General features: G+C 37.3%; 2 protein-coding genes across 7 annotated transcripts; both read left to right on the forward strand.

Moving 5' to 3' along the window:
• The first annotated feature begins 8,421 nt into the window (after window positions 1-8,421).
• Window positions 8,422-14,052, forward strand: LOC113281469. 6 transcript variants are annotated; one of them, XM_026530214.1, is made up of 8 exons: window positions 8,422-8,543; window positions 8,627-8,863; window positions 9,608-10,569; window positions 10,664-10,711; window positions 10,838-11,102; window positions 11,210-12,046; window positions 13,006-13,323; window positions 13,403-14,052. In XM_026530214.1, the coding sequence occupies exons 6-8, from the start codon at window positions 12,020-12,022 to the stop codon at window positions 13,922-13,924; spliced, it is 867 nt and encodes a 288-aa protein (XP_026385999.1). In that variant the 5' UTR covers window positions 8,422-8,543; window positions 8,627-8,863; window positions 9,608-10,569; window positions 10,664-10,711; window positions 10,838-11,102; window positions 11,210-12,019; the 3' UTR covers window positions 13,925-14,052. The 6 variants fall into 6 exon arrangements, with proteins under 6 accessions (XP_026385999.1, XP_026386000.1, XP_026385998.1 ...); XM_026530215.1 differs by having other exon boundaries at window positions 10,664-10,686; XM_026530213.1 differs by having other exon boundaries at window positions 9,608-10,711.
• Window positions 8,514-9,784, forward strand: LOC113278988 (REF/SRPP-like protein At1g67360). The gene is made up of 3 exons (XM_026527704.1): window positions 8,514-8,543; window positions 8,627-8,863; window positions 9,608-9,784. Exons 1-3 carry the CDS (start codon window positions 8,514-8,516, stop codon window positions 9,782-9,784), a joined length of 444 nt encoding a protein of 147 aa, XP_026383489.1.
• Window positions 14,053-14,909: the final 857 nt, after the last annotated feature.

The following is a 14,909-nucleotide window of genomic DNA, read 5'->3' on the forward strand; positions in this document are numbered from 1 at the left end:
AAATCAAGTGTAGGGCTTCTTAGTGAAAACATCGATTTTGATACTTGTAGCAATACATATATCAACCTCAATGGGTTCAGGGAAGAAGGAAACCCAATCAAGCAGGAAGATTCGATTGATTTATCCTATGGAAACTCTGATCGTGATGTTTCAGGATCTACTTTGTGTTTATCCTCCGTCGCACCACAGATACCTGAATATTATCCAAGATTGATGTGCTCGTTTTGTTCGATGAAGGGTCACGAACTATCAAGATGTTACAAGTACAAACATCAAATGAGGCATGCCAACAAACTTCAACGAATAGCAGATTGATTAGCAAGAAAGTTGGAACTTGCTCAGAAGACCGCCAAGGTATGTAGGATCTTATCTTCTTCAAAGAAGTTGGTTTCCAGGGATAGAATTAGACCATTTGAAAAGAAAGTATGGTCAAATCGTTTTGATAGACAGAAGCCTGAAGATTCCTCTCTTGAGGAAAGTGGTGGACAAATTGTTGTTCACCACAACACAAATTAATTGTGTTGTTATGCAAATCTTGTCTCATGTGACTGATCAAAAGAGACAAGATCACAAACGTGCAGGCTTGTGGAAAAGTGTTTCTTTAGGGTTTTTTTTTTGTCTATCAAACAAAAGAAAGGGTTATTATCGACAATTCTACTCTTTATAGGGTTTAGAGTTGGACGACCACGAACCTGTTTATAGGTTTCGAACCCTACATTCCTTTTTCCTTCTTGATATCCTTTTTATCTCTAGACCTGATGAGATTGTGAATTCCATCCACAAAAATCAGTTGGTTATAACTGTTCTCAAAGCATGTCTATGGAGATAAGTGATGTCAACGTGATTGTTAAGCCATCAATCAAGGAAAAAGAAAAATCTCCTGTAACTCCGTCCCGAAAAAGAAAAAAAAAAGGAATACAAGAAAGCCAAAGGCAGTGTCTTCTAACTCTCAGAAGTTTTATGATGTTCTTAATGAGTTGAAGGAAGTAAGAAAGGAGATTCGTGAAATAAAGGCTTTTGTGTCAAAGTCCTTAGAAATTCAGAGAGCCCTGGTACAATATAGTCAGCCAAGACAGTTCGCTGATATAAACTCCTATCTTCGTGAATCGTATGTTCCAATGGTTGTTGACAACAAGGAGTTTGGGAATGTTGCTGAATTTCTCAAAGGCATTGTCGCCTATGATGTCTTCTTTTTGGATTAGTTGGAAGAATAACTAGTGCTTTGAATAGCGATGATTGTGACTACACATAGCTATTTTTGTTTTATCTTCTTATGTTTATTTTTTAGGTTTATTGGTTTTAAAATTCTAAAAATATTTGGAGGATGATGATTATTGCAGTATTTTCTTGGTTTGTTATATTGCAATATTTTTATGGGATATATATTGTTTGCGTCCGTGAACTTGAAGGTCCCATATTGCAGTCAAAAGTAAAGTCGTTCATGAATTGATATTGGTATTTATGAAAGGACGAATGGACTTTTGACATATACAAAAGTTATGCCTATGCAATCATGTATTTGATGCAAAATAGGATTAAATCTTTTGTATGACAAGGATAAAGTCTATTATGTTGTTATGCATATAATGATGCAAAGATAGAATAGATCCTTGTATGTTATCCACGGTATTGATCTTCATTGATCCATTTTATTATGTTTTACCGTGAAGGCTCCATTATGTGTCTTATGTTGAGCACCTTACAACTAAGTCGATTAACCTTGGATTTGTTGGTTGTTCCGTAAGATGCTATATGTTGAGAATTATGAACTAAATTAATCACCCTTGTTTATTTAGTTTTGTAATCCATAAGTCTTCTTTCTTATGTTGAGTACATGTACGGTTAAGGTTGTCATGTCTAATGATAATCTTAGTCGGGGTTCCATAATCTTTTATGTTGAGCCCAAAATAATTAAATTGATTACCTCAGTGATTAGTTTGGTTATTTGTTTGTATTACGATTAGATTAATTATAGGTTCTCTTGTAATTAATCTAATTGAATTTTCATATATTCCACAAGTTCTTGTGTTGAGTATATGAACGGCTACACTATCATGTTTTATTGGTTAATGTAGTCACGTATTCCGTAAGGTTTTCCTTATGTTGAGTACTTGAACGGTTAAGTTAGTCACCTCCATATGATTAACTTAGTCGTAGCCTGTTGCTCCGTGAGTTTACTTATGTTGAGCACTTTCAATTAAATTGATCACTTTTGTGGTTTTGATTTAATTGCGTATTCCAATTAGAAGATTCATGGGTTTACTTGTGAGTATTTTTGTTGAGTTTTGGATATAAAAAATCATTCACATGGTTTTTGGTGTCCAAATAAAAATCCCTATTTTCTTTCGAAATTAAGGTCGCTCTTGTTGTTCCTTTGGGAATGACATCAAATGGGGGAGAGTTCTTTTGAACTTGTTCTTAATGGTAATATCTTGCGGAGAGTACGGCTGTGGAGTTTTATAGGGGTTATCTTGCGTCTTAAAACTCCTCAATGAATGTTGTTAGCTTCGGCTATAAGATTGCATCTAAATTAAGATGATATGTTGTCTTTCTTTTGGTCATGAAATGTCTCTTGTGGAAATTTCATTATGAACCCGTTCTTGTACCTTTGCCAATTTTATTGACAAAAAGGGGGAGAAATATTATAGGTCACACTACAAATACATATGGTTTTCGGGTCATTGTGTAAGGGGGAGTTGTTTCCATGATCGAGATGGAGTATTGACTAAGGAGGAGTGGTACATATCACCATAGTATTATTGTTGAAGTCGTGATGCAATTGGACTTTGATGTTCATAATAATACTATGACACTGTATAATAATGATCGAAAATCTCGATTTTTCTCATTGTTATAGCTACGGATCTCCAACAACAGTGATACTAAACTTACAACCTTTGGGATCATTGGAGTACTTACTTAGAAGGACGCAGATTTCAAGGAACGTTGAAGATTGGACTATGGAATATGAGCCACTAAAGTTTATCTTTTTTGTATTCCATATGTATTAATAGTTTTGTCACTAAAATTGACAAAGGGGGAGATTGTTAGAGCATAGCTCGGTCAACCTCGCATGCGTTGCTATATCAAGCATGTTTGTCAATGTTAGTGATCAAAACTATAAAGTCTTGATTTCTTGCTTATTAGATAAGTCTCGGACTAGGATAGGAAAAGTGTAGTTGAGCTCAGGGACTTCATGGTGATTCAACGACAACGACGAAGATCTACACAAGGAACCGTGGAACTTCATCAACAAAAAGGTATGTGAAGACTTGAACTTATCTATCACTCGAAAGTCTATCTATTCTTCTCCTACTTCTTATGAGACAAAAGTCTTATGCTATATAGACTAGATCATATACACTTGATATTTCGAGCTGAGTATTCATTGCTTATCTTTTACTCGAAATCATGTGTTGGTAAAGCGTTTCGCTTTGATCAGGTTTATCTTCACCTAGTGATGAAAGTCATGAAAGTTTCAATCACCTTGGAAATTGCTCTGACGAGAAAGGTTTGTTGTTCTTCACGACTGAATATCGCCCTCTGAGAATGTTTCAATGATTGAAATGAGAGTTTAGATTATATAACCATGTATTCCTTGAACCAAAATTTTCGAACTTTGTTGATCAAGAGAAATCGGTAAGATTTTGGAATTGGCTTGCCAAGTCCGCGAACTGACGGAAGTTCTCGACCGAGAATTTCTGTTGGGATTTCCAAAACTCGTTTGTGTGCTAAGTCCGCGAACCCAGACCGCGAACTGGCGGAATTTCTCGACCCGAGAATTTCTGCTGAGTTTGGAAAACTCAACCGATTAACTTAAGTCCGCGAACTTGTTTGTGAGCTTAAGAGGTTATGATCTAAATATGTGCTCTGAACATGAAACATTAATTATTAAGGAATGCTTTATGCAAACCGTGACTATAATGTTCATGAGCCGATTTTAATCGAATCGAATCATCTTTGTTTCAATTGTGTCTTGTGTAGTTACATAAGATCGCATAGCAATTGAACAACTCTTAACTAGTTCATTTGAGTCAATTGAACTAGTTATGGTGAAGAAGAACATGATTAATATGAGATGCTCATATGGTTGACCTTTTGGGTTATCATGTTGAACCAACATACGTGTACTCGTTTGGGCATGGTTTTTCTCAAACCCAGTAAACGTGTAACCAAGTGTGTGTGACAAGCTATGTCTTTCGATCTAACGGTTGAGAGATATTGGATTGAATCTAAATCAGGTTTTCATCTAACGGTGAATAGAGTTTGCTTTGTACCTAAGGCAAAACCATGATTTGAAGGTTATATAAAGGAGACTTCTAGCATCGAGCAAACCTAATCCCCACAGGTCTGTGTGCTACTAGTGCTCTCGCTAGAGTCGATATCCATTAACTCTTGAGTTTCTTCTCTAAACTCGAGTTAACGACTTAAATACTTCATTGGGATTGTGAAGCCGGACCGATACTACTTTTATCGTAGTTGTGTGATCTGATCTTGCATCTTCTATAGTACGAGTACAATCGATTAATTGGCTTGAGATCGTGAGAGCTCTCCGATAGGCAAGATAAAGAAGTCACAAACATCTTCGTCTCACTGTTTGTGATTCCTCGACAATCCGCTTGTGTAGTCAGGAAGGATTGTAAAGAGCTGATTGATTAATCTGGGCTATTCTTCGGGAATATAAGTCCGGATTATCAATTGGTTCATGTTACCTTGATTATCTAAAGACGGAACAAAACCTAGGGTTTATCTGTGGGAGACAGATTTATCCTTTCGATAGACTTTTCTGTGTGAGACATATTCGTTTATTATCAAGTCTGTGATTTTGGGTTGCAGCAACTCTTTGTTGTGGGTGAGATCAGCAAAGGGAATCAAGTACGCAGTGTCCTGCTGGGATCAGAGGCGCAGGAGTACAACTGTACCTTGTATCAGTAGGAGATTGGTAGGGGTTCAACTATAGATCAGTCTGAAGTTAGCTTGGAGTAGACTAGTGTCTGTAGCGGCTTAATACAGTGTGTATTCAATCTGGACTAGGTCCCGGGGTTTTTCTGCATTTGTGGTTTCCTCGTTAACAAAACTTCTGGTGTATGTGTTATTTCTTTTCCGCATTATATTTTATGTAATAGAAATAATATATGTTGTGCGTTCGTGATCATCAACTTCTCTAATCCAACTTTTGGTTGTTGATTATAGTTGATTGATCCTTGGACATTGGTCTTTGGTACCGTCCAAGTTATCTCTCTTTGATAAAGACTTGCTATTGATTTTAGCTTGATTGGAAATCAAATCGAGAGATTGAGATAATAACTCTTTGAGATACTTTTTATCTAGATTGAGTCTGACTGTCTAGTTGATTCTCTAGTAAAGTATTTCGGAGTTAGTCCATACAGATTGCTAAGCGAAATATTGGGTGGTGTTGTTAGACCCCCGCTTTTTCAGTACCAATACTCTAGAATATTCCACATCCCACCCATTTCAGTATGATTGCTAGGGGTCCATTTGTCAAGGCAATCATACAAATTTCCTAATGGAGCACTACCCCAATCATATTGGCCCAAGTTATGAAAATTGTCCAACAATTCTAACCATCCCTTATGTACTCTTGTCGTGGTGTTTCCTAACAGAAATCTACCAATGCACCACAATAAAAAAATTCTAGTCAATTCTTCACATATACCCTGGTTCTCATGGTGTTCCCTACTATTAATGTAGTGCACAAGAAAACTCAATGGAATGCTGCATGCAGTAGAATCCCATACACCAACTTTATCACGAGGATGACACTCTCTAGCCGCTTTCTCTGCAGCATCTGCTCTTACATCATGGTTTTCCTTCACACAAGAAAGATAGTGTTATCATATCCTAAATAATTTGTCTTCTTCAAACCAGGACGTATTCTTGGCAACGTTCGTCCACCACCAATTGGAATATCGGTTAGCCTTACAAAATCTAAAGGTGTTATTCCTAATTCAAACTCCGGAAAATGAAATGACCTAGTTTTCTTCCACCATCTCTCCATAAGTGTTATCGGTTACAATCGGCACAAGATAAATCAAATTCAAACACCAAACAAAAACCACAACTTTGTAACACATCCAAGGCTTGAGGATTATTTTCCACTGCTATGTCATAATATTTCTTCACTTGAAACTTGTTTAACTTGCATACCCCTATCACCTAATGAGTTACTTTTATGATTTACACCTAATGAGTTACTTTTATGATTTACATCACCCTTCCTAGACAAAATCTCACTCGACGCCATTGCACAATGAAAACAAGCACAATATATATTACTCACATCCTCCATTTATGATTATAAAGTTTTCATCTAAATTGAAAATTTTAAAAATTACCCAAACATTACATTGTAAATTATTAACAATTCTTTCATCTATATCTAAAAACTAAAAAAAAAACTACCCAAGCATTATAAATCAGCAAAAATTCGTTCATCTCAAGATAATTAAAAAAAAAATCCCAAATGTATGTATTACTCTCATGCTCCATAGAACCCTAAAACCCTAAGATACCAAGAACTATTCAAAATCAAATGAAATAAAACATACATCAATTAACCATCAACATATTACTTAATACATGATCAGTAACAATCACTACAAATACTACAATCAATAACAATCAAAAGAATTAGGTTCAATTACATACCTCAATGAGTTTTGGGTCTTTAGAATCAAATTAATTTAAACCATATGATCACCATCCCATAATGATAAAACCCCTCCAACGAATTCTCTTAATATTTCACCAATCATTCACACTCAATCAACAAAAAGGATGAAGAGAAAACCCTAGATGAAGAAGAGATTTTGAGAAAATTTCCGATGAAGTCGAATGAGGAGGAGAAAACGATGCTTCTGTCTGTAATATAATTGGAACGAGGGACAAGACATCGCTTCAAAGTGTGTTGACCAGTCAAGCGAGGACTACGGTCTCGCTTTTGAAGCGACGTTTGGGACCTCACTCAAGCGATGTTTGCGTTCTCGCCCATATTGAAATTACCTCCCCCACCGCTACACCCAGGCCTCTGTTCAACGTGACGTGGCGTCACTGTGCAACCCCTACCTTACCTCCTCCACTACACTCAGCCTAATATGGATCATATATACATTTTGGTAGCATCAAAAAAAATCATATATACATTTTGGTATAGAAATCATACTTAAATTCTTTACCAATTGTTTCCAGCTTCTAAAGCAAATTCATCCTAATTATGTCAGGAATTCAAAATGAAATCCAAAAGAAAAGCATTAGAAGAAAGATAAATCAAGAATTAAGCTTAAATTGGATGAAAATTAAACGCAAATTACTTCCTCCGTTCCTTTTTAATAGGCTGGTTTTGTTTCTAGAGAAAAATTAAGAGAACTAATCATTGAAAGTGGTCCTCATGACACTTGTCAATAAAAGAAGTGAAGTGAAATGGTCCTCATGACACTTGTCAGCAAAAGAAGTATACTGAAATGGTCCACATGACACTTGTCATCAAAAGAAGTTAAGATAAAAGTGATCCCAAAAAACTAAAGTAATATTTGACTTTCCCAATTAGGAAACCAGCCTATTTTTTCGAAACATTTATTTTAGAAAACCAGTCTATTAAAAAGAAACGGAGGGAATATAAATTTATGCACACGCAAGAGATTAAAGTATCATTTTTTTTTTAGAAATAGATAGAATTCGGGCTAGCTCAGATTATCGCCCGACCTGCTAACCACAAACTTTACAATCTGTCAATATACGTATATCAATTGTGCCAAAAGCACAACAAATACTACTTCAGCAAGTCTGCAAAATGAATAAGAGACTTCTTGGAAACTAAGGTCCGTATCTTTATTTGTATTGATGAAGCTAAAGTCTCTATCCCCTTTATTCTATCTTGGAATAAAATAATTTCAATTGACGACATCAAACTTGTGGGCAACCACTCCACCACTATGTTTGTGTATTCGTGCACATTCCTTAATAAGGGTGTATTTCACATTTCAATCTTTATCCTTGATTAAATTTAGGGAATTATGTAATGAGGGTCGTGATTCTAAACATGAATATAATGGGACCATCAGTTAAATAATCAACCAATCAAAAGAATATGTGAAATATACACACTCGTTAGAGGAGTGTGAACAGATCTGGACTCCCGTAGATTCCATCTTTTCTCCTACCTACGTAACCCACACTGCTTACGTGGGCTTCTAATTTCATTACACGTCTAAATGTCAAATCACAGTTTAGCAACACGTGTCAATGCTTAAGACCAAAAACCAAAAGCGCTATACGATATTAACTAGCATTACTTCGCAAGTGTTCTCCTAACTACCACCGACTCTAAAAGCGATGCTGCTGTTTGTAGGTCCTTGAAGACTGCAAACCGTCAATTTATACCAGACACATCGAAAGGTTGCTGCTCCGTATAACATTTATATATATATCTCAGCTGGATCCTTTACTTGAGTTTTGTTTTGAATGAACCAAGAAAAAAATATCAGACAGCAACAATGGCGACAACTACTGATACAAGAAACAAGGTTTGTAAATAAGACCCTAATTTACTTTCAGGTTGATTGGTTATTCTGATTTTTTTTATAAATAATTTGTTTGTTTTTCGCAGGGGGAGAATGGAGCTAAGATTACCATTGAGAGCAGTAATGAAGAGCTGAAACATCTTGGATTCGTAAAAGTAGCTTATTTTAACATTTTAATTTTTGGGTCTAGTTTTTATGAATTCGTTAAAGATAATTCTGGACCATTCAAATCTGAGATTGGAAAAGTTGAGGGTATTGTTAGTCCTGTTCTTGACAAGTTTAGAGATGTACCTGTTCATCTTCTTGGATTTCTTGATCAAAAGGTATACTTTTCCCCTTAAATTTAGGGTTTTCATTTCAACATCCCCTATGAATTTATAGATATTATGAGCTAATTTGGTGAATATTTCTATATCCGTTGTGAGTTGATTTGTATGGATGTGTGTGTATTCGAGACGTTTACATATACTTGCATGATGCAGTTGTTTCAGTTGTCAGATATTTAATTCTTGCTGTTGTACCTAGCTAGAATGTGGACTACTAAGTGATATGTTCATAACTTCAATTGTTTCTGATGGCGACTAAATCATCTTTTGATTTCTCCCATGTCCATTACCAGCTATAACTTGTTTAGATACCTACTGGGGGCAGGATGTGTGTTGCTCCTCTTTGAAGGACGTTTATATTTTGTCGTTGTGTTGTATAATCATGGGGATTTGGTTGGGGGAGACTTAGTGCATTATGTTATAGTTATACCATGTTATAGACTGGATATTGATTACGCCATAACAGTGGTACTGAAGAAGTGTCCCAGTTGTTGAGGGCATGCTACATCTAGGATTATAGCTGCCTTAGTCGTTTATGTCTGCTTTACAAAATGTGATAGTGGTAAAATGCGTAGCCGAACTGTTACATAAAATTTTCACCATGCCATCAACTGGATATCGGTCAAGGAACTATGGTTGCCTGCATTGTGTATGACTGCTTAACAAGACGTGATAGTAGTTTGATGCCTAGTTGAAATTTTGGTGAAAGAAGGCTTATTGATTTGTTTTTGTTTACTGCAGGTTGATTTTGCTACAAGTAAGTTCGATGAACATGCTCCTCCTGCGGCTAAGCGGTTAGCCTGTCAAGCAAGGTCAATGGTTCAGAAGGCGCTGGGAGTGACCTCCAGTCTTGCATCCGAGGCTCAAACCAGAGGTGTAACTTCTGCCGCATGTTCTGCAATTACAAAGTCCAGATAATGCTTAACAGAACAAACAGTGAAGGCCTGGTGGACACTCAACCGACTCACACCGTTTCGAATGGCGGCACAGGTGACAGTTCCCATGGCTGCTCAATTGTCAGAGAAGTATAATGACGTTGTCACGAGCATGTCGCAAAAAGGGTATACAGCTTCGAGCTACCTTCCACTGGTTCCCCTCGACAAAATAGCCGAGACTTTCAGGAAGGGTAAAGCAGTTTCAAAAGAAAATAAGTCAAGCTGAGGGAATTTAAATGGGTGAAGGTTTGGTTTGAGTATGGAGACTAGTGAAAGATAGAGGGACAACCATTTAGCCTAGATTCTAGTCTAGATATCCAGAGTGTTGGTGAGGAGTGTACAGGGACTATGTGGTGTTGAACTTTGCGTATGTAAATAGTATTTAGTAATAACACGTCCATTTTCTTGGTTAGTTTCTGTGTTGGATGTGGAAGGGAATAGTGATATTTAGGGATGGTTTTATGATGTCTTTCGAGTTCTGGATATAATTTTTGTATCAAAATTATCAGTCGAGTGCTTGTTATTTCTTATGTTAAACGTTCTAATTTTTGCATCTCTAGCAGCCGAAGTAGACAGTGCAGTAGTGGCTGTTATGAGCCTTTCATTAATCCAAAGACTGCCCAATAACTTGCATTTCATGATAGAAAGTTGCTTCTTTACAAGTATCTTGCAAGAGCATTTCCTGTAAAAAGTAGGACTGCTGGTGCTTTATTTCTCTGCTAAACTATACTTCAATGGAATTTTAGAGTGAACTCCATGAGGATTTAGGTCTGTTCATTATGAATTGATTGCTTTTTGTTAGTGTCTGGTGAGACTATGATGAATGCATTGTTTAATACTGTTGTCTCATGTCATTATTCAGGTATTGCCATCCTAGTTGGACAGGTTGGAAACTGCTTCGGCTATATTGGTTGTTTCCTTGATTTCTTAATCTAATTTTATGTTGCCGTTGTTTTTATTCTGTCATTGCTTCTACGGTTCTGCCAGACTTTTTAGAATGCTTATCTAACTAATGGTTTGGATGTCCAAACTGCAGGTTACCCACTTAAAGGAGCTTTTGGTCTGTTGGTGCACTAATACGTATATATTCCCTTCTGCGGTGTCTCAGGCAAGAATTAGGTCCTCAATTAGCCTGGTGAATTAAGAATCACCATATATCAGACAAGTACGATGAAGATGTCGATAGGCATCCTTCCTCATATCCCTGGAGTTATATATGTCAACTATGTTATAGAGTCGGCATGCAGTACTGTCGGATCAGTGGCTGGCATTTGGCAACTTATTTTTTCCTACTTGACCAGGTTGCCAACTTATTTTCTCCTACTTGACCATGCTTGATTAGCCGGTTAATGCAAGTAGAACTGTTAATAAAACAAATAGCTGATTAGTGTCACTTCTGTTGTTGCAGGTTGACTTGGTTACAAGCCTACAAGTAAATTGGATGAGCATGAACCACCCGCGGCACAACTGGTAGCCAATATTGAAACTTCCCCTACAGCTTGTATCTGAGGGTCGTAGCCAGTCATGCAACGTCAATAGTTCAAACACATCTCAGAGACTTATCGAATAGTTTAACAGGGGGTATAGCTGTTACAACATCTGAGGCAAACCTGGTAGGTAGTCAGATATCAATGGCTCAAGCGCCTCTGTACTGCCCCAAAAACTTGTCTGCGAAAGCCTAACAGGAGGTATAACTATTGCAACATCCGTGACAATTATGGTAGCTAGTTAGGCAAGTTCGACAGTCCAAGGAGCTCTGATGTGTTGAAGGGTCTACCAAGTGGTATAAGCATGACAGTATATCTTGCAGTTGAGATATTAAAAGATTTTTTGTTGGACAAATGTGTAATCCTGGTGGATGCTTAACTGAGTTCCTCCTTTCCGAATGGTGGTACAAGTGACAATTTCTAAAGCTGCTCAGTTATCAGAGAAGTATAACCCTATAGTCACAAACATGTGTGCTTGCATTTTCTCTTCTAAAGTTCGAACTTTTCATCCTCAATTATGTGGTCTGCCAGCATTCACATCTAATTTTTAATTATTTTGTACGTTACATCCCGTTTGTCTACATCTTTCTTTCTATATTCATGTTTTACCTGCTCTTCTAAATTTTAGTTCTCTTTTCGGAGTACATCTGATACTAGTGAACGCTTAGCATAAACAATGTGATCGAAATCAAAACAGTTCTTCTGGAGTACCGGAGAATGGCTGGAAGTAGATGTACCAGAGATTGCTTGCGCAAAAAGTAAGTACACACCATGCATCTTTTATCTAAAAATTGCATGATTTCAACAAAAGGAATTCAGAACTTAGGATTTAGAGCTCATCTCCACCATATTGGTTTATAGAGGAACACACTGATAGCATATTTTGGCAAACTGGAAAGGTGACCCTTATAGCCACAACCAAATCATTTATCTGCACACTAGAATCACATCATATTAGCACGCGACCCAATTTCTGAGCCTAGTTTGGCTTGATCTAAAAATTCTTTGAACTCATGGTAATTGCCGCTATGGGACCTTTACCAATATCTACCACATGATTTCAAAATTTGTCGTCTCCTACTGACTGATCTAAAAGAAACAAAAAACCTTAATGGATGTACACTTAAGTTATGGTATCTCTGTAGTAAACTAGTATGTCCTGAAATTATAGAGTAAACCTGAGAAAGTCTTAGGTTCTTTTCCTTTTTCATTGGTTGCTTTTCATGTGGAATTTCTGTTGGGACTATGGCAAATACATTGATCAATAGTTGGGTCCCTTGCTAGATATAAACTACTAAGAGTTCTTTTTATTGATTCATTCTCCACACTACCTACCGGCCCCTTTTAGAATATCTACCTAATGGTTAGGATATCTAAGCTGTAGATCACCTTGTCAAAGGAGCTTCTTGTCTGCTGCTGCTCCAAATATATATGCGCCTGCAGCTGGGCTGAGAATTAGATCCTAAATTAATCTGGTCAGGTAAAATTCACTGTATATCAGGCAAGTCCAGTGAATACAATGTTTGGCATCCTTAACCAGATCCCTGGAGTTAAAGACATTAGTGATGTCATAGGGTCAGCAAGCAGTACCGTAGGATCAATGGTTGTCAACTTATATGTTACTAGTTGGGCATACTTTATTTATAGTTCAGTGCTTGTGGAGTTTCTTGTGAAACAAAAAAAGCTGATTCATATTACTTAATTTTGTTGTTTGCAGGTTGACTCGGTAGCCAATCAGGCAGGGTCTGTGGTTCAAGGTGCGTTGGAACTTCCTCAGGAACTTGTATCCGAGGGTGTAACAGGAGTTACAACTGTTGTAGGCCCTGTGGAAGAGCTTGTGGCCAATCAGGGAAGTTCATTGGTTCGAGGCACATTGGGACTTCGATTCAAACTTGTATCCAAGGGTATAACGGGAGGTATAACTGTCGCAAATTCGCTAGGCAATCAGGTACAGTCGACGGTGGACGGTGCATTGAAACTTCCACAGATAGGTTTAGGTGTTGCAACATCTGTTGTAAAGCAGGCAGGCAGTCAGGCACGGTCGGCGGTTGAAGGCGCATTGAAACTTCCACAGATAGGTTTAGGTGTTGCAACATCTGTTGTAAAGCAGGCAGGCACGGTCCGCGGTTGAAGGCGCATTGAAACTTCCACAGATAGGTTTAAGTGTTGCAACATCTGTTGTAAATGAGGTAGGCAGTCAGGCCCGGTCGACGGTTGAAGGCGCATTGGAACTTCCACAAATAGGTTTAAGTGTTGCTACATCTGTTGTAAATGAGGTAGGCAACCAGACAAAGTCGATAATTAAAGGGGCATTGGAACTTCCCATGAAACTTTTAGAGGGGGGTCTAATTGGAGGTATAACTGTGGGAGTACATCTTGCAGTTGAGTTCGTAATAGACATCTTAGAAGAAGAGACCGTGAAAGCTTGGTGGATGCTTAACGGAGTCCCTCCTTTCCGAATGGTGGCACATGTGACAGTTCCTATATCTGCTCAGTTGTCGAAGAAATATAATGATGTTGTTATGAGCATGTCACAGATGAGTGCCGTCTTTAGTTATCTTCCTCTTGTTCCTGTTGACAAAATTGCCGAGGCTTTCAAGAAGGGTGACCCAGATTCGAAAGAGAAGTGGATTTGAGGATTTGGTTCAGACATCTGAGTGCTTTTATGTGTTTTACCTATTTTCTAAAAAGGAATATTGTGGCTATATGTCCTTTATCATGTGTTCCTTGCAAGTATAAACCAACTTTTTATTCCGTGGGAAAATAGATTTGTTTAACAGGGTCCGCGGGTTATAACCCCTCCTTGCAAGTATAAACCAACTTTTTATTCCGTGGGAAAATAGATTTGTTTAATAGGGTCCGCGGGTTATAACCCCAAAGGGGTTATAACCCATCTACAAAAAACCCATCCAAACAAAAGTGATACAAAAACCCCAAATATCATAAACTGTCTAAACTACCCTCCCCTAATTCAACCCAAAAGAAACTGAGAAAGAAAACGACCCACAAAATTTCTTAAAACCTCCGCTCATGTTCGTTCAAAATCAATCTGTTCGTTCAGAAATCAATCCGCTCCTGTATTCGTTCAATCCATCAATCTGCTCATCCCTAAGCCAAAATCGTTCAAAATCAATCTGTATTCGTCATCATCTTCTCGATTTTACCTTCTTCTCTTATTCTATGGTTGCGTACTTCAACCACTGCTACAAAATCTGACCTAATTTTTCAACCACAAATGGCGAAGAAACAAAATCAACAGGCGAAAAAGAAAGATGAAAAGCTAAAGAAAATAGCGAAACCATCTCCTAAAGGTAAGAAATCGAATTTGCTTTCAAGTTGATTTCGAGTTTGAATTCAAAAGATTATTAGGTTTCATTTGATTTTGGGTTGGTTTTCTGTTTGCTTTTAGGTTTCATTTCTTAGGTTAGGTTCTATTTTCATTTGGTTACATCGTTTCTTTGGTTTAGGTTTAGGTTTCAGTTTGTTTGATGTAACCAAATGAAAACAGATTTCAATTGTTTGTATATTTGATGCAACCAGATTTTTTTTTTCTATTTGATGAAACCATATTTCATTTGTTGTTTATTTGATGAAACCAAAGTATAATCTGTTTTTTTTTTA

The sequence above is a fragment of the Papaver somniferum genome, chromosome 5 (assembly GCF_003573695.1).
Source record: "Papaver somniferum cultivar HN1 chromosome 5, ASM357369v1, whole genome shotgun sequence".
Classification (NCBI taxonomy): domain Eukaryota; kingdom Viridiplantae; phylum Streptophyta; class Magnoliopsida; order Ranunculales; family Papaveraceae; genus Papaver; species Papaver somniferum.